The following is a 20,387-nucleotide window of genomic DNA, read 5'->3' as shown; positions in this document are numbered from 1 at the left end:
GATGCTTCAGTCCTTAGAAGTGGGAACAAAATACTCACAGGAGGAAATGCAGGGACAAAGGGTGGAGAAGGGACTGAAGGAAAGGTCATCCAGTGACTGCCCCACTTGGGGATCCATCCCATATGCAGCATCCAAACCCAGACAGTTTTGTAGATGCCAAGAAGTGCATGCTGATAGGAGCCTGATGTAGCTGTCTTCTGAGAGGCTCTGACAAAGTCTTACTGATACAGATGAGGATGCTTGCAGCTAACCATCAGACTGAGCACAGGAACCCCAATGGAGGAGTTAGAGAAAGGACTGAAGGAGCTGAAGGGGTTTGCAATCCTATTGGAAGAACAATACCAACCAACTACCCCAACCCCCTCCCCAGAGCTTCCAGGGACGAAACTATCAACCAAAGAGTACACATGGAGAGAGCCATGGGTCCAGCAGCATATGTAGCAGAGGATGGCATCAATGGGAGGAGAAGCCCTTGGTCCTGTGAAGGCTTGTTTCCCCAGTGTATGGGAATGCCAGGGTGTTGAGGTAAGAGTGAGTGGGTAGGAGTGGGAACATCTTCATAGTGGCATGGAGGTGGAGAGGTAGGATGGGAGATGGGGGAAGGAGAATAACATTTGAAATGTAAATATATAAAATGTCCAATAAAAAAGCAAAAAAAACATTGCAAAATAAAAATATCTATTTTCTCTAATTTATAGAGTAAAAGCACCTTTCTTTCCCTTTGTATTAGTATGATGATCTGTATGTAAAAGTGCTTTGCAGCACAAAAGCCTTAAAGAAAGTGAAGTACGTCATTTGGCTTTCATCTGTGTACCTACATAGTTAAAATCTACGCCAATGAATTGGATCAGTCAAGCATTCTCTGACTCAGACCTCTGGGCCAGGACATCATGAAAGGGAGCAGTGAACATACCCTTCCCGATGTGATGGCCTATCTCATATATAAGTAATGAGTAGGTCAGAACACAAAGCTTGCAAGGCTGGTGGTGGACCAGGGGAGTTTGGTGATTTCCAAGTTCTTCAGTAACACAGCATTTCCTTATCTTATAATATTTATCAATTAAATATTTAAATGTATTAAACAGTCATAGAGAATTAAATGTGCTTTGGATTCTACCAAATTACAAAATTTCAAAGCCTTGTTTCTTGAGGAAGTTACTATAAAATTTAAATCGGTTTTTTTTTCATATTATCCAATTACAGTTAGAGATAAGCCTAGAAAGATTCTGGCTTCTGATTACTCTGACAAACTTAAAGCTGAAGTATCTCTTCTGCGGTGGGAGAAGTGGGCAACGCTGTCTGTGTCAAGTTCTTAATAGCAGTGCAAATAGACTATGGGCAGAGTGAAAGAACTTCTGTCTTGGCTCAACAGAATTCAAAGCACCCGTGACATTTCTAGAAAGGTCATTGTACGGCTGCCATCTTTCAGAACTGTAGGCAAGTGGGAACTGCTGTTTTTTTGGTTTTTTTTTTTTTTTGGTTTTTTTTTTTTTTTTGCACCAGTCACCGGCATGGATAGATCACTCCTTGTCGTTGGCTTCAGCTGAGCATAAATGCTTAAGATTGGTACAGGGTGATGCTGTTGGTTATGAGGAAAAAGCTAAGCCAGATGAATTCTAATACAGGCTGGGTGTGGCTCTCATATGCACAGCGAGTTCTAGTGAGTTTCATTTGCCAAGGACATGCCAATTCTTATTTCTCAGAAGTTGGAAGACTACCGCACCGGGAGAAATCAAACTTTTGTCTATGATGTCATGTTCTTTAAGGATTCTTATGCTGATAGAAAAGCTTTGTTGGAATTAAGTAGTTAAATGTAAATGTCTATGGACTTGGCCTCTATTGATTTATCTGATGTCTTCTATGTTAGATATAAAAGCTCAACTTGGCAAGTTAGAGGATTCGATTTGGCTCACCCTGCCAGCAAACAAGCTGTGCCCAACACAGATCCACCCTTGAGTTACCGAGGTTCAGTTCTGAACCAGTACGGATGAGATCCTGGCTAAGAGTGTAAGCTGGGTGCTGATTGGCTGTGTCTGGTAATCAGGATACATAAAAGGCAAGCACGAAAATATCTGGGAAGGTTGATACTGTTTGTGTCCTAGCAAACCTGTGTGCTCCTGGGACGCATCACTACCATGAGTGGGTGCCCATTTTCAGGAAACAGTGTAGGGTGAGTGTTTATCTCTGTTTAAATGGAAGGGACTTTCTTTAGCCTTAGCCTATAAACAGTTAAGTTTCTGGACTTAAAAGTCAACTCCTTGCCTCTTATTATTCTATTCACTTATTAATAAACTAAACAGAATTAGTAACAGAATTGTGCTTTCTTATTTTATGGTCACTGTGCTTTGTTTTTGTTTGTTTGTTTTGTTTTGTATGTCATTCGCTCAAACTGCAGATATACTTTGAAAAACTTATCTATGGAAGACAATGAAGAAGACGGAGCTCAAACTGGTGTAAACAGAGCCAGCAAAGGAGGACTTATCTATGGGGACTACTTGCAGGTAGGTGGTGGCATGACCTCACTGGAGTAAGCTGCTGTTGTAAGTCACTAAATTGGCTCCTTGGTCTTTCACTTGCCTATCTTTCTTCAATCATCAATAGTTTTCTGAAACTTAAGACCCTTCTATTCATATCTGTGCCTTTTCAAACTTGCTTTAGCAAGTTAACGGGTGAAATCTACCTTCCTAGAAGAGGTGCGGCCAGAGCAGAAAGTTCTGTATCTGGATAGAAGATTGTGAAAGATAAAACACCATGTAGATAGCAGACAGGCTCTGCTCAGCACATGTAAAAAAGATGTGGTCAGAAGCCCAAATCACTATAGGAAGTCTGCAAATTCCACATTACCAAGTAGGAATGTTAAAGGTTCCCAGAACTTTGTCAAAATCCTTAGTAAATAAAATACAGTTTTCCACCAGGAATTTGGAGGTGATTATGGTCAGTCTTCAGAGTATAAATTTAAGGTAGAAAATGGTTAAAGTTCTCATATCCTTTTTTGGTTGTTTTGTAAGGATGAATCAAGAAAGAAGGTAAACCCTACCAGAAGACTTTTAGGGGAAGGAAAGGAAAGTGTGGCAGACTTGAAGCTGGGCAAGCAAACGGTTAGCTTCCCACCACACTCACTGTAGAACAGGGGCATTTGAGAGGACAGTACTGTCGCATGGGATATTTTGGAGAAGAATGTAACTATGATTATTCTTGAGATCACAAGTTTAGGCTACTCTTTTTTGATGAAACTCATTTACTATTTAAGAGAAAAACAAAACAGATTGCAGTTTGAGAGTTTTGGACTTTGAGGTACTTTTTCCGGAACTGCAGTCTGCTTCGTGTTAATGTCTGTGTCCACAACCCAAGAGATGAAATCTTAAAATCAATCTCCTTATTTTCTTATTTAAAGTTGGAGAAGATTTTGAATGCACAAGAACTTCAAAGTGAAATCAAAGGGAATAAAATCCACGACGAGCACCTCTTTATTATAACTCACCAAGGTAAGCCGCAAGGGTAAGGAACAACTTTGCAATAACTTGTCACCAAGAGTGAAAATGTTGTCTGCTCTGTAGGGTCATAACAGACTGAGGAGTTGCCGTTAGATACGCATGAGGATATTTCGTCCTATGATACCTCCCAGGAGTCTCTCTGGGCTTTCGTTCTCATCTTTCTTCCTTTCCCTGCCCGGTAGTTGTACTAATCTCCTCGTTTCGTCCTTCATTCAAGAGAGACCTTTTGGCTCTCAAATTTTCACAAAGGATTTACAAGCTAAGATGTCTTTTTTTTTTTCATGGAGCACTGAAAACCTGGCTTTCCATAATTTTTTAATATTTTTTTTACAAATTCATGTAGTTTTATAAAAATTGAATATCAAGCAATAACATATAGTTTTATATTTGGTAATATTTTTCAGATTTCTTATTTCTGGGTAGTGGTATTCAGGTAAAGCGTCTGTGTTCTCAGAAGGGCCTGGTTCTCCAAGATGTCATGAACAGTTTCACGCATGTTAAGAATGCTTGCTGTATGGTTGTCAGTTCCATGTGATTTTGTGTGTCTGTTCAGGAACTCTCATCTATTCTACACATTCTGATACTTTTCTCTTCTGATGAGTTCTTGTCCTTTGTCCAAATGAGTTCTTACTACCCTTGGTTACTAACATCAGAAACCCCTTTTAGTGAAGAAATTAATGATTGGAAAGAGTTGGCACATTGCATTATGTCTGTCTTCCATTTGTTTGTTTTATCTTGCATTTTCATTGGGTTGTGCTAAAGCAGAAATCAGCAAGAAAGGAATCCTAGCTGATCAGCATAAATGGAACGCAAAGATACATTTGAGTCTCCTCTCTACTGGTGCAAATTACACAATCTTAGTCAGATTAAGACCTCCTACACCAAATGAGGAGTTACTCTGCATTCCTATTTGTTTCTATGCCAACAAGATGAAATAATGCTCAGTAACCACTTGGAGTCTAACATGCAGTAAGCTTATAACAGACTATGGCCATCATGGTTTTATAGTCTTTTGCACTTTGGTTACAGCATGTTGGGAGTGGCTCACAGAGCTACCCACACAAAGTTTGACCTGGAAAGAGATATGCAAACTGATCAACAAGCATTTGATTTGCTCATTACCCAAATATAAAAATTAGACCTCCCCAATTCTTAAGCATAGCTGGAAAATTATAGTTGAGCTTACTTTCCTAATTATCACAGATATAGCCTTTATCCATTGAATGGTACCACATGGTGTGCACCAGGGATATCAGATTGTTAGCACTTATGATCATCTACTTACTACACTGATGACATTATTCACTAATTCATTAAGTAAACAGCTAGTGCCAAGCGTTGTGCTGATTACTGAAAGAAAAATAGACAACTAAGATGAAAAAAAATGTTATGGGGTTTATATACTTATATGAAGGACAATCTAACAAGAAAGAATCATTTCACTTGCTATTACTAGTCTGGAAACACAGTGAATAGAACTGTTCCTATAAATTGTAAGAATATGAAACACTAGCTCCTACTTAAAGAAAGATAACTGTTTGGTGACTGTAGACAGGGATTAAATAGCAGGTATTAAAGAAGATCCAGTCAGTTCTTTATCCCAAATGACATTTTTAGTAACCAGATATTTTGACCCTTAATATACATTTTCTTCTTGGTTAGGTTGTAGCACTTTTCAATATCAGTTGTATTGCTTGGTGACTCCATAGAATGGAAAAGCCAATTCTCAGGGACAAGTCCCACTTATGTTCCACAGAAGAAATGCTGTGATAGAATTCAGGCTCAAAGTGGCTTTGAGCTGAAGCAGGAATTCTCAGAGCTGCTGACTCACTTAAAGGCAGGAGCCTCCGGAACTCACAATGTGATTAGCATGAGGCTTCACAGTTACTGTTTGATCCTGGAACTGTCTGCTTCCTCTTCTGCTTTGAGACCACCCACGGCCCCCTAGAATTGTTCAAATAAAGAACAGTCAAATTCAGCAAATCCCAAGCAAGCAAGCAACCAGCAACAACAAAGCACTCGTTTAAAATGTAAGACCTTACAGTTTTCATCGAGGTTAAAAATTGTTCAACTCTGTGGAGGGGTAACACTGAGGAGCAGGTATCCAGGCAGGAAGTGAGAATGGGTTGTATGTGTTATTCTAAAAGACGCAAAGAACTCTGTTTATAAGGAGGGGTCACTCATAATAATGGATGTACCAGTTAAAGTAAAACACCCAGTATATTAGAAATTCAAAAATTAGAGATAATAAAAATTAAATGTTTATTTCTAACGTGAGTTCATGCTCACATTTATTAGTTTTAAAGTTGTTTTGTTTTTATTTGTTATATGTATCTGCCCTATAATTATATTGAAAGGGTACTTGTAACTTTCTAACTGACTTTTTTAAAATTACAGCTTATGAACTTTGGTTTAAACAAATTCTCTGGGAACTTGATTCTGTTCGTGAGATTTTTCAAAATGGCCATGTAAGTTCCAATGTTATTAAGCTGATTGATTTTGTATATCTCCTAAAAGCATTTACAAGGTATGAAGCTAGCATTTTAATATATATTTAAATAATTAAGTGACTCAAGAGTTTTGGAGATTTTTTTTTTCTGAGAAGTATCAATATATTTCAAATCTTCAAATCCCTTTAAAAGACTCACTTTTCTCTTTAAGTTACTATAAACAGGGTAGATTGCAAGCCCAAATAGTGATAATCCTATAACAAGTAACTGAACTCTATTTCTAGTCAGTATTACTTAAGGCAAGATAGGTGAAGAGAAGGCAAGATAGGCTGGATGAGGGACATGGAAGAGAAAGAGTTGAAAGAGGGAGTAAAGAGTGGGAAGACAAAAGATGAGAGAAGCCCAAACAGCCCCCCAGGGGTCAGAAGTGCAGCTGAGATACCCACTCCCATCTCCTTTTTATCCTGAGCTCAAAACATACATCCCATATCTGAGTTTCTGGTCCATGAGCTGTGGTTCTCTCTCTCTCTCTCTCTCTCTCTCTCTCTCTCTCTCTCTCTCTCTCTCTCTCTCTCTCTCTTTCTCTCTCTCTCCCTGCCTCCCCCTCTTTCTTTCCCTCTATCTCTCTTTTCCACTTTCTCCTTTCCTCTCATGTGACTACAAGACCTTGACTTGTCAGTGACAACCTAGGCTTTTCTGAAGAATAGATGAAGTGATTTATATATGTATCTAATCCTCTCCTAAAAGAAAGAGTTTCCTTCACTTTCTTCTCTGAAACAAAACTAGCAGAAACATGCTTTGAAATTAGTGAACGCTGTTTTCCTGGATAGCTTCTTGTTGCATGTAGCTTTTGCTACCCTGCCAAAGCTCCAAGAATGGACCTCACTACCAGCCCCCACCCCTCGAATCTACAGATAAAAGGCACACACACACACACACACACACACACACACACACACACACAAACACACACACACCCACAGAGAGAGAGAGAAAGAGAGAGAGAGAGAGAGAGAGAGAGAGAGAATTCAATTTATTCAAATTCAACTTGCCTTTTGACACAATTGCTGGGTGCTACTATCTCCCTCCTTGAAAGGTGTGTCCTTATCAATATTTTTAGCTCCACAACACTCTACCACACCACTCTACCTGCCCTAAACTTTAGGTGTTCAGTTATATCTGGTCCCTGCTAAACACCCCTGACTGCCTGCTTGTAGGAGCAACCTCTTTGGTCACTCCACACAAGGTCTCACATGGCTGGTTTCCTTTTCTCTATCAGAAGCATGATAAACTCTCCCTATCTGCTTGCCTCCAGGGAACCAGAAGTCCCACCCAGCAATTGGTCCATGGCTTCTTTACAGACAGATCAAGAACAAATTGGGGAACAGGACCTTAATATCATAACATCCTGTACACCTTCTAGCTGTGTCTGTTTAATTTTCTACTTTCATTTTTTAAAAAATCCAGTTTGTAGTAATCTCTTGCATGTAACTCAAAATTGCTTTTATCTTAAAATATTTATGGCAAAATTCAGTTCCAAATGTCTTTGTTAGTGTTTACACAAGACTGATAGCAATACATCGTTACTCCCAATCTATATCTTCTCTAAATCCAACTGACTACTCAGTATTTCATCCTCCACCATCCCAAAATCAGGTCAGGGATGAGAGGAACATGCTCAAGGTGATGACTCGGATGCACCGTGTGGTGGTCATCTTCAAGCTCCTGGTACAGCAGTTCTCGGTTCTGGAAACAATGACTGCCTTGGACTTCAATGACTTCAGGTGTGTGCTTCTCAGTATCTCATCCTGGTTCTGTAAAAGAAGAACATGTGTGGGATGAAAGAAGTCCTTTCTACTAGCATCTGAGGGAAACTTGGAGCATTGATCACAAATACTTCAGAAGTGGTTAAAAACATTCCATGACTTATTTTTAGATTCAAAACTAGTTGAACAACTAATTTCAGTTTATCATCATGTGTCCTGTTTTTCATAGCAAAGGTTATTAGATGTGAAATGGCTTAAATAAGCTTATGATATAAAAATATGAGAAATATCAGTAATATATAAATAAAAATGACAACTAAAATATCAGTATTCATTATATGCTGTCAATTTTAGCTTTAACCTCCTAAGCACACAAAGCCACCTGTATATGTCTGTGTGTTCATATGTACATCTGAATATGGTCTTACATCTTTAAAATGCACACATGCAAGAATTTTTTTCTAAAGTTAAATAAGAAAATTTCTCAATTTAAAATTAATTTAAAAGGAATCTATCATACTGTATAATAGGCAAAACTTCAAATAAGATTCATAGTAAAAAAATGAAGTTGAATTATTTGTGGTAGTGGCTAAGAAATTAAAATCTCAACATCACTTAGGGGATTTAGAAGATATAAGAGTTTTGATGGTTTAGTAACATCTCTGGTCATGTTGACTGGGTCTGGCAGTATTTCAGTGTTTGTAGTTGTTTTATCTCACTGACACCCATCTAGGTAGGAGGTTAAATGATGACATTCATGATTAGAATGGGTAGGTAGGATTAAAAAATATCTGTATAAAATCATTTGACACTGTGGAAAACACAATTTCCTAATATTCACCAGTCTTTTTCTTAGGAAGAAAAAGTGATACATAAATGCATACTATTATTTATGTGTATATTTAATCAATGTTTTCTAGTGGGAAGTTATATATTATGTCTATAAATCAATACATTCTACAATATATTATATATTAAAATATATGACATTTCATAACTATCGAAAGTTCTAACCAACTTCAAATTGGTCCACAGTGACAATGATGTTTAAATAATTCATTTTTCTTATTTATATAAGAAGTTTCTCATGTAGAGTCCAGTTGCCTGTCTGCCCCTGACAGATATTCTGACAAACCATTTTTTTTAGAAGAAACCATTACAATGATTAAAAAAAAATCTCATCTTTTCAAACTTGCCTTTTTCTTCCCTTCTCAGAGAGTACCTGTCTCCAGCATCAGGCTTCCAGAGTCTACAGTTCCGGCTGCTAGAAAATAAGATAGGTGTTCTTCAGAGCTTGAGAGTCCCTTACAACAGGAAACACTATCGTGATAACTTTGAAGGAGACTACAATGAGCTGCTGCTGAAATCGGAGCAGGAGCAGACGCTATTGCAGCTGGTGGAGGTAAGAGCACATGAACAGCCTCTCAAGTAGCACTCCAACCTACTTGTAGGATAGTGTTTGTTGTATTAGAAGTCTAACACTCTTATCAAAATGGTGTTGCTTTCATGATAAACAAAGACAGATAAAAAACCTACTAGACTTGTAATTGAGCTTACTGAAACATTTAAAATATTAAGAATCTTACTGAGAAATTCAGCAAGATTTATATAATTGTATTTCATTATCTAAGAACTACATCATCTCATTAAATTATTCTATCAAATATTCCTATTGAGAAATATACAATTAGCTGATTTCTTGCCTTGATTATGTTTGATTATTCAATCAACTTTGGTTCTCTGAAATATAACATAATTGAAAAATTGTACTGAGAATTTTCATTAATTAAACCACCGGAATGTTCTTGTCATGATAATTCCCTTCTTATTCAAATTTTCTGGGAATTTATAAAGTGTTTATGGATGGTTAATTTGATTTTTTATGATCGTATAATACAAGAATTGTCTTGATTTTTATCACTAAACTTTACTCTTAGAAATTAAAATTTCTCTCGAGTGAATTAGCATTCCTTTAATCTCCTGAGTGTTGTGTGAATTTAGGCTACTATTGTCTACATACTATAAAAGAACTTATTAAGATGGAGAAAAAAATGAATAAAAAGCTGATTTCAAAACTATATGCATGTTAAGAAACAAACAATAGGTGTGTATAAAGTCAGTTTGATTTCTATGCTTCAAGGTCATTTGCAATGTTAAAATGATTGTAGGAAGGGGTCCAGAGATGGCTAAGTGGTTAAAAGAACTTACATCTTCCCATGGTTAATAATTTAGTAAAACAGTAAAATAGTAGACAAAGTATATTTGTGTTTTTCTAAATTAACACAATGAAGGAGAAAAAGGTTTACAAGTAAGCTAACATGTTTCTTAAAATTATGAAGATGTTAAAAGTTTAAATTTCCTAGGCATTCACCTAAATAATTATTTACCTAAGGCATGGCTGGAACGCACACCTGGCTTAGAGCCACATGGATTCAATTTCTGGGGAAAGTTTGAAAAAAATATCTTGAAGGGTCTGGAAGAGGAGTTCCTAAAGATTCAGGTAACTATGAATTCATGCCATAAACTTACTAAGAAAGAATTAGAAATTTAACCCATAAATTATCTGTCATTTTCATAATTTTCTTTATAATTTTCCTTTTATAAATATATCTTCTTGGACTGTGTATTACATGATTGATTTAACTTTCTCCACAAGTGTAAAAATAATGCCAAACTAATACCTTCATTTACAAAGAGAGTTTTTTTTAACCTGTTGTAAATGGACATTGTTTACATGGTATTGATATATTTTATCATAATTGAAAATTGTATATTTTGATCAATTCAAGGACCAAGAGTCACAGAAGAGAGCAACTAGGCAAATATATTTAACCCCATATGGATTCCTTTGCTATTGTTTTTGCTAGGTCCTCTCCATTGGCTACAGACAATATCAATTTGATAGTTACTTTTTAAATGAGATTGTCTCCAAATTTTCTTTAGAATACAGGTCTTGCACCCTGTCTTTGTGATGCAACTTCTGTAACCACTCAGCTTTGCCACCTTGAGAATGGCTTCTTAAACCCTGTACTACAAAGGCATGTGATATAGGTTCAACTTTTATTTAAACGGTAGGCCTCTGTGGCAAAAAAATACTTCTTGCATAATTTTTCCTTCAGGCAAAATGTAAAGTAAGGATGTCTACTCCCAAGGATTATGTTTATGTATTCATGTTTTAAAGCATTTTGATAATGTTGGATTACAGCGTTGTTCCCCATGAAGCTTTCATCGCCCTGGTTTGGTACTTTCTCATTCACAAATGGCGTTCACATACATATGTCCAAGAAGTCTTCTCAACCATAGCAACTGCCCAGAGACATGCATCATGCCCACAACCAATTCTCTAGGTCTTCTCTCCCTAGCTCTTTACTTCTCACCTTACCTTCTCCTTCAACTCTAGGTATTCACCAGTGATTCTCAAACACTTAAGTTTGAGTGTCCCCTTAGATTTCAGATCATACATTTAATGTTCTACTTGGTATGTTCTCCTGATCCTCTTAAAATAAGAAAAGAAAATCAAGTAGAAAATTTCCCTCCTATGAGTACTCACCTTGACCCAGTCTTCCCTGAGTTAAGTATGTTTTCCTCCCAAGAGCCTTCAACTGTCAAGTAAGTCACCTAGGTGTGGTCCTTGTTCCAACTCTTTTTCTACAATGATTTCTTTTTAAACTTTAAAGATTTACTTACTTCATTTTTATATGTATGAGTATTTTGTCTGCATATACACGTGTGCCCCACATGGTGCCCATAAAGTTCAAATGAGAGTGTTGGATCCCTGGGCCTCAATGTTCAGAGAGTTGTGAGTGAACATGTATATGGGTGTTAGGAACGGAATCATGGGTAACAACAACTATTCTTAACCATGTCCCTTAGCTTCTCTCCAGTCCCTCAAAAATGTTTCTGAGGAGTGGCTGAATCAGCTTTTTATCTTCCAATAGCTCTCTCATTTTTTGTAATACCTATCACCAAGACCAAAGTGAAAGTCCCTTGACTGCCATCCCTTCCCCACCGTAGGCCTTCCAGTTTATTCTCTCTGCTGCAGTCATAATTGTCTTTCCAAAATGCAAATCTGATGATCTCTCCCTCTTGCCTAAAACATCTTGTGTTCCATTGCTCTTTTTTTTTTTTCAAGACAAGGATAGATCCCCATAGCACAAACCTAAAGCATTCATTTATCACATGGGCTAACCTCACTGTGCTGCTCCCACTAGCTGAGCTAGCTCAGTGCTCTGAATCCTCTCAGTTCAAAATGTTTCTCGGCAGGCACAGTGCTCCATCTCTGCCAGCCTTCTGGCTGCCCTCACTCCCTGGGATGATTTTTCTATTTTTGTGTGGTGTTGTTTACAGTTTAAACGATGTGCTTGCGTGACAAAGTGCCTTCCATCCTGTTCCTATAAGGGAATATTTTTGAGGTGAGATGACTCAGTTTTTGCTCACAATTTTTATGCCTGTTACTTTTCTGTGAGCATTTACTTAATAAATGAATAATCATTGGTAATAGTAACTCAGGCTCTCACCCCCGATGCACTTGCTCTGATGAACTGAGGAGAATTGGGGTGTTTGCTCTGCCACCATCCAGATAACCAACTGCAAGTGGAACTGGAGGGTGGGCAGATAAAGCAGAATTTCTTCAACCAATCAAAGCATTTTAAAGAATTTAAATAGCATTAATATTTGTTCCGATTAAGAAGTAATATTTTCTAAGACTGGCATTATCTCTATGATAAATTATTATTATTTAAAATAAAATTAGTACATAGCACTCATTATTCATTTTAGATTTTCTCAAGAGTATTTGGCATTATTAATTATTTAAAATAAAATTAGTACATAACACTTATTATTCATTTTAGATTTTCTCAAGAGTATTTGGCATTATTAATTATTTAAAATAAAATTAGTACATAGCACTCATTATTCATTTTAGATTTTCTCAAGAGTATTTGGCATTATTAATTATTTAAACACAAAGAACATGAGAGATCAGTAAGTATGTGGAAGGGTCCTACTTGTTAGATGCATCTTCGGTATTGCACTATTGCGTGTTAAGATTAACACTTGAGGTACACACTTATTATAAGCTGAGAGTCTATTTCTTCTGAAAGAAGCAGTCTAAAACAGCGATCTGAGCCCTGGTGGGGAAGATTAAAACAATATTTTCCCATAAGGCGAAAAAGGACTCTGAAGAAAAAGAGGAACAGATGGCAGAGTTCCGGAAGCAGAAAGAGGTGCTGCTCTGCTTGTTCGATGAGAAGCGTCATGACTACCTTCTGAGTAAAGGTAAATGTGCTGTCTGAGGGTCTTAGACCTCAAGGGCATATGCATGCAGACAAAGATAGGCCACAAGTCTGTCTATCATGACTAACTTGGGAGAAAGGAGGTAAAATTGTTTACCTACTCAGAGAAGTGAGAAATGGTTAGCACTGTGCCTGACAGCCCTATATTCACCATCTTGATTGCTCAGTGGAGTTACAGGACACTAGCAAACATTTCCATCCTATATGCAGACAGAGAACCTCGGTAAACTGCAATTGTAAAGCACTTCAGAAAGCTTTTAGGATTATTCAAAACAGATTTTTATCATTCAGCACGGAGTGTAGCAGCGGCATGACGTCAGCATCAGTCGCTAGCCTCCGTTATCTACAGTCTCAGTGAAGTATGGCTAACCTTTTATTCTCACCATGGAGGGCAGAACACTTTTTTAGCTTACAGGCCGCAGCCTAGAAAACTAATTTTATATAAATTAGAACAAACAAACGCAAAACCAAAACAACAATTTTTGGTTCGTTTTCAAATAGGATTTTATTAGGTGCCTCCAGTTTGGCTTTAAATCCATGATCCTCCTGCCTCAACTTTTGAGTATTGGGATTACAGATGTTTACCACCACATCTAAAACAAACAAATGAATCAAACATAGACAAACAACAAATCACTTTCAAATAGGGAATGAAGTGAATCTTGGTTACTTTTTGAAGAGTGACTGGAAAATACATGTATAATGGGAGTTACATATTCTTTTTATCATGTTTTCCTAAGATAGCACTTAACATATTTGAGAATCTAAAATAAAATATATGTATAGTATTAAAATATAGATAATACACTAATTTTATTTTCAAAACTATAGATTACAGTACAAGTACAAGCTACTGAATAAAAATTTAAATTAATATTGGCTCCTTTCTCTGAAAACACACATTAGATTTAGCTAATATGATAATTCAAATTAAAATGATTGTCTTACTACATATTGAGTTGTAACTTGCTTTGCACTCCAGATCAGTGCTAAAAGTCCTTAGCTTAGGCATGCTAGGGCCTTGGACTCCATCCCCAGCACCAAGAAAAAACGTTAATGTTGAAAAATTCCTACTTTTCCTACAGGTGAACGACGACTGTCATACCGTGCACTCCAGGGAGCACTGATGATATATTTTTACAGGTAAAAAGAAAATTATAACAAAAAGTGGAAGTAAAATTGAAGAGTGGATATGGAGATGTCAAGGATACAGTCTATATGTTGCAATCAAAATTTAATTTAGTTTTTTTAGTCATTTAGTTTTTGGGGAAAACACTGAAAATCATTACTTTAAATAACAAGTCTGTCTTTACTCATGCATTAGGCCATTTCTATGCATGAGTAGACAAATATGCAATGTATTTTACTTATAGAAAACATTGTGTGTCAGTTATTAAGTGCCCCAAAAGATCAAAGCTAGTCTTTTCTTAGAAGCCCAATTGCAAAATTATTATTTTATTAGAAGATAGTGTCATAGATTTCTCTATATTATAAAATGAAAATTTGAAGCCAGTTAGATCAGTGGGTGGGTAAGGGCACTTGCCACCTAGCTGGACAACCAGAGTTAATTCCTAGAACATACAAGGTAAGAGAGAGCTGACTTCCTCCAGTTGTCTCCCATCCAAAGGTTCTCCAGTCACAGAATGCACATGCTCTGCATAAGAAAAATATAACGAAAACTAAAATTAAAAAAGTATGTCAAGGAAAATGTCTTACAAAGAATAGTCTGCTTGGTCAGTGGTTTTATATAAAATCACCTTTAATGTCTAAAATGTTTTCAGGTTCTGCTGAGTGTTCATCTTCTCCTTGGAGACTAATGCACTGGATTTTATATATATATATATATATATATATATATATATATATATATATATATATATAGTTTAATTTTGCAAATTCTTTTGGATCTGTTTCTTCAGGATCAGCAGAAACAAAATCTTTTAGTTTTTGTTCCTCCTCTCAAAATAAATAGTTGCCCTAAGTACAATATGTATCAAGAATGTTTATGGCTTCAATGAAAAAAGAAATTTCAATACACTAGGGGACATAGAAATCATCTTTGTTTGCACAGTTTATTATCTGCTAAGAAGCATTTGATAGCTGTCAGCATTCTATATAAGTTACTGTAACATATATCTCTTTCAATAAGACCATATTAGGCAGGAATTTTGGCTGGTTACTTCATATAAATTATGTATAAGTTACATGGAACTTTCTAGACTTCACACAAATACTGGGTATTGAATAGTGACTGAATGGCAATCCTAAGATAGTACAGCTCTTAAGTATCACAGACACTAACATACAGACACTCTGGTTTGTCTTGATGCACTGGATTTTCTTAATCAGAGACTTTCTACTGTTGTTTCTTGTAGGGAGGAGCCTCGATTCCAGGTCCCTTTCCAGTTGCTGACCTCACTTATGGACATTGACACACTCATGACCAAATGGAGATGTAAGTCCTTGTCTGTCAAGTCCTTCACATGTACCCTGTGCCTTTACCATAAGACATTTCAGGGATTGAAAAGATGATTTAATTTATTCTAGAATGAAAAGAAAATTATTGTTCTGTCATTTTTTTTTTCAGAGCTGGGGACCGAACCCAGGGCCTTTCGCTTGCTAGGCAAGCGCTCTACCACTGAGCTAAATCCCCAACCCCGTTCTGTCAGTTTTAATATATAATATCTCAATCCTATTCTAATGCCTTTCTTTTTTTTATGATGTGGATCTCAGACTGGCAATATTATGGTCATCATGCATGTCTCAGACGACTCCTACATCTTTTATGGTCATCAATGATCCAATATCATCCCCCCAGTCTCTAAATTGTGCTGCGTTTATTGAGCAGCTGATCACTAGTACTGCTAAGAAGATTTCATTTAAAACATAAAAACCTTCCTTTGAGGTCCTTGAGTGAACTTTAAACTTCACAGAATATTTTGTAGTGATCACTATCTCTGTCATTTTACACTCTTAATTTGGAATAATTTCAGTGAACATTATATTTCAATACATGTCACAATAAACCACTGGCTACTGTTGCTCTATCAAGATAACTTCTTACTATATTAGATAAAATTTCATTGTCTCAATTCTGCAGTCCCAACGGAGTAAAAAATATGGAACGCTTCACGAATTTGCATGTCATCCTTGCGCAGGGGCCATGCTAATCTTCTCTGTATCGTTCCAATTTTAGTATATGTGCTGCCGAAGCGAGCACTCTAATGCCTTTCAAAACAAAATTTAGCCTTTAGTTAATACTTGGTTGGTGCTTAAAATAATGGGTTTCATTAGGACATTTACATACTCAGCTGTCATTGTACCATCAACTTCTCTTTCATTCCCTCTCTATCAGGTGCCTTCTTCCTTGCACATGGCCCCCTTTGTATGTTCATGCATATGTTACTAAAACATGGCCCAAATGATAAAAGGCATACAATATTTTCTATCTCACGCCTCAGGATGCTCTCTATCCCTAGTTTCCCAATCTGTCCTGGGTCTTGCCTTGTATAAGTTAACATGATAACCTTCTAGTGTACAACTTCTACTGATTTTTTTTTAATTTTTATTTTTTTCCTGGAAGAAGGATCCCACAGAGGAAAAATGAAAGCCACTCTGAGTCTCTTCCTCTCAGTTACTGGGCTCACTGGCCATAAGCAATGAAGAGTGAATTAAAATGTGCATAGCCTAAGCCACAGGGGTGCTAGGTAACCTGATGGTCTCATCTGGCACTCATAGTTGACCTTTCCATCTGGCTAAGTGATAAGGTGTCAGTCTTTGCTGAAGCAATAATCATTACCAACCCTTTGGTTTTAGAGCACTGTAAAACTAATGGCAGAAAAATACTCATGCAGTAATTTGTATGTTTGCCTAGATAATCATGTGTGCATGGTGCACAGGATGCTAGGCAGCAAGGCTGGCACTGGGGGATCCTCAGGCTATTATTATCTGCGCTCAACTGTGAGGTAAGTCAGACTTCTCATCACAGCAGAAATCTGCAAATTTTGGCATCTACAAGTCTATGAATATCATTTTGGAAAAGTTACATTTGCTTCTATCTGAACTGTTAACAGCACATTCTAGTTAGATGGCAATATTCCTGTGGAAACTAAAGGTAATAATATAAAAACCTCAGTCACAGAACTTTTCCATTTTCCTCCTGTGTGGAAAAGTGGTCTGGTATCAGTGGCTGCTGAATCAGCAATGGTATAGAGCAATGATTCTCAACCTGTGGGTCATGACCCAATGACTCTTTCTCAGGGGTCATCATCCAAGAAAAGTTATTTTCTTACAATTTGTAACAGTAGCAAAATTAGAGATATGAAATAACAACAAAAATTATTCTATGGTTGGAGGTCACCAAAACATGAGGAACTATACTAAAGAATTACAGTATTGGGAAGGTTGAACACCACCGGAATGGAGGAATCAGTAGTTGTTATATCCAGGAAGAAACATCTTCAATTAATTCCAGCTCAAATTTTTGTTTCTTAACCAAATGTATTCTTTGCATTTTCATACATGTATTCTGATTATTCTTATGCCTTATCCTCCTTTCTTTCCCTCCCTTTCTATTGTATAAACCTACTCTCTTCCCTACAAGTACCATTTTCTTATTTATGGACTTTATTTGTTTTGAGATCCTGTCCATTTACCCAAGGGCACCTGTTTGACCCTGGGTTTGGAACTCTCCATTGGAGCCTGGTGGTTTTAACAGTGGTTACTCTGCTGCTGTTGGTGATTCTCCAATACCTCTAGTGTATCAGTAACCATTAGTTCAGTGGGAGAAGAGGCTGACAAGCCTCTGGAATCCCTGTCCATCATCTGTTATCTGCTCACAGACCAATTTTCATGCAATTTTGATGCAAGCAAGCATAGTTGCATCAGGTTCATGAATTGAGTGGCTGAACCATTCCCAGAAAATACCATTCCATGGTCTTTCCCCCACTTATCTTCTGGTTCTTATTTTCTTTCTGTCCTTTCATCTGAAATATTCTCTAAAGCTTTTCAGGGTATTTTTTTGGGGGGGGCAAGTATAAGTGTCTATGTTTGATTATAGGTCAAGTTTCAATTAGACGAAAAATGTCATCATTAATTCACCTAATGTCTTTGCCAGATAAATTACACAAGTAAAATAATTTGTTTCTTCATATACCTGTTTTATATTAAAAGTAATTTCAGCTACCCACAGATTGACTTTTGTCTAATGTCTATAATGAAAAGGTCAGTGTAAATAAGGATTTAAATCATGGTAGCAGAGTTTCTGGGAAATTCATGTTCATGCTCTGTTTTTGTGTAATATTAATATTTACAATACTTCGCTACCAGAATATATAATGAATACAATATGCAAGTTGAAACTCTCATCACTGTTATACATGTTGATTTTCCCTTGGAAATGAATTCTATATGCAAAAAAAATAGTCAATGGTTTCTTTACAAAAGGAGCACATAGTACAACACTGTCACAGACATAATGAATGTGGACAGTGTTTCTAGTGTAGCCTTATCTCATTTAATCTTCACAAAGTCCTGGCCATAGGAAGCATTGTAGGCTTTACTTTAGAGAGTTCCCCTCATTAGCTTCATATGAATGGTCCCCTATGTTGTGTATAAGTGACCAAAGAAGGATTCCAGTCCAGGTTTAGTTGACTTCAAAGGCAAGGGTTCTTCTGCTATAAAGCTTTACCAGGGTTTGCTACTTTAAAACTATCCATTCAAGTAGATGGCTAACAAACAGAAAAACAATTTTCATATGAAAAGCAGTCTATACATATGTATAATGAAGCCAAGATGATCTTTAGATTTATCAATCCTTCGTAGAAGTTATATGATAGTTACTTTACAGTTAGGAAATATTTTTTAATGAGTAACTAAGAACTCTCTATTTTAAATGTATAATTTTACATACCACCCTTTTACAGTGAATAGTGAGAGGCATAGAGTTATGCCTCAACAATTAGAAATATTTACTGCTCCTTTAGAGTTTGATTCCTAACACACATGTAAGTCAGTTTGCAACCACCTGTAATTTCAGGTCCAGGGCGATTTGATACCTGACACCTCTGACTTCACCAGTACCTACAAGCACATGCATATACATATAAACATAAATATATTTTTAATTAATAAAAACAAATCTTTGAACAAATAGGAAATAAGGACACAGCCTCATCTACACGAATAAAATAGCCCAATAATTATATCACTCTGGTCTGAATCAAGCACGTTACTATCTATAAACATTAATCTTGGATGTGATTAAAATATGCATAATATTTACCAATGCTACCTAGAAACCAACCTGTATACAATATATATGACTATAAGATATAATGTTGAATATTAGCTATTTGTGTGATATAATTTTGAAGAGAAATGTGAAGCAAGACACTTTTTATATCAACAATCTAACATGTCTGCGTGTATATGTTTCTAGCGACAGGTACAAGGTGTTCGTGGATTTATTTAACCTCTCATCGTACCTGGTTCCCCGACACTGGATACCAAAGATGAATCCGATCATTCACAAGTTCCTTTACACAGCTGAGTACAGCGACAGCTCCTACTTCAGCAGCGATGAATCAGATTGAGTTCTTCTGAACATCAGTCCAGGCTACAGGATTCCCAGTCAACTTTTATTTTATAAATTTTTACAAATATGTGATTGGTGTAACATATTTATATTTGTAGTTCAGAGACGTGATGTTGTGGTCCAATCCTGGAAAAAATTATGATTTCGCATATCATGATGATGTATGATTAAGCAGATTAAGCATTATGATAAAAATAACTTGGTAAAATGTTAGCATCATCATACATATGATGTATTCTGGTTATAACTCAATTTACCCTGACACTTACCTCCATAGAAACACTTTAAGTAATTAGTTCCTTATTGCTTCATACTTTATAAAGCTTGGTGAGCAGTTCTTTTATACTATAGATGCAATAAATACTATTCTTCTGTACAAAATTTATTCAAATGAATCTTTAATTAATAAATTTAGTTTTTGTCTGTGCATTGCTTGCAAAACATGGGAATCTTATTTTTTGATGGGAATTTTGACGAGCAGTGACAAAAGTCTACTTGAAGCTTAACCTGGGGATACTATAATTTTGTTTCACCTGCTCCCAGAACTCAAAGGCACTCAAGAAATATACCACAGGGAGCCAGTTCAGCTCCCAGAATGTTACCCTTGATACATTTTGAAGATGTTCTTCTCTTTTCTGTGTCACTTTTGGCTGTCATAGAGCACTTTCTTCCTTACACTGTTGACTCTGACACTTTCTCCTGCTCAAAGGCTGCACAAGGATGTAGTCAGCGCTAACACATAGAAATGCTGCAGAAATAGGTAGCACTTCAATTGGAAGAAAAGA

General features: G+C 36.6%; 1 protein-coding gene and 2 non-coding genes across 3 annotated transcripts; 1 reads left to right on the top strand and 2 right to left on the bottom strand.

The window, feature by feature from the left end:
• The first annotated feature begins 2,096 nt into the window (after positions 1–2,096).
• Tdo2 (tryptophan 2,3-dioxygenase) lies at positions 2,097–20,027 on the top strand. Its single transcript, NM_022403.2, is given in 12 exon segments — positions 2,097–2,170; positions 2,396–2,501; positions 3,395–3,485; positions 5,892–5,962; positions 7,601–7,728; positions 8,926–9,112; positions 10,103–10,210; positions 12,879–12,990; positions 14,093–14,150; positions 15,383–15,462; positions 16,882–16,972; positions 19,447–20,027. Coding segments are annotated over 12 exon segments (1,221 nt in total). The 5' UTR covers positions 2,097–2,135; the 3' UTR covers positions 19,601–20,027.
• On the bottom strand, positions 15,730–15,810 carry LOC120101232 (small nucleolar RNA SNORD113/SNORD114 family). Its single transcript, XR_005501613.1, has one exon. It is a non-coding gene; the product is annotated as a small nucleolar RNA SNORD113/SNORD114 family (small nucleolar RNA).
• Positions 16,121–16,227, bottom strand: Rnu6-492 (RNA, U6 small nuclear 492). Its single transcript, XR_005501540.1, has one exon. It is a non-coding gene; the product is annotated as a U6 spliceosomal RNA (small nuclear RNA).
• Positions 20,028–20,387: the final 360 nt, after the last annotated feature.

The sequence above is a fragment of the Rattus norvegicus genome, chromosome 2, assembly GCF_036323735.1.
Source record: "Rattus norvegicus strain BN/NHsdMcwi chromosome 2, GRCr8, whole genome shotgun sequence".
In the NCBI taxonomy this organism is placed as follows: domain Eukaryota; kingdom Metazoa; phylum Chordata; class Mammalia; order Rodentia; family Muridae; genus Rattus; species Rattus norvegicus.
The sequence above is the reverse complement of the archived record's forward strand: the minus strand, read 5'-3'. Positions and strand labels throughout refer to the sequence as shown.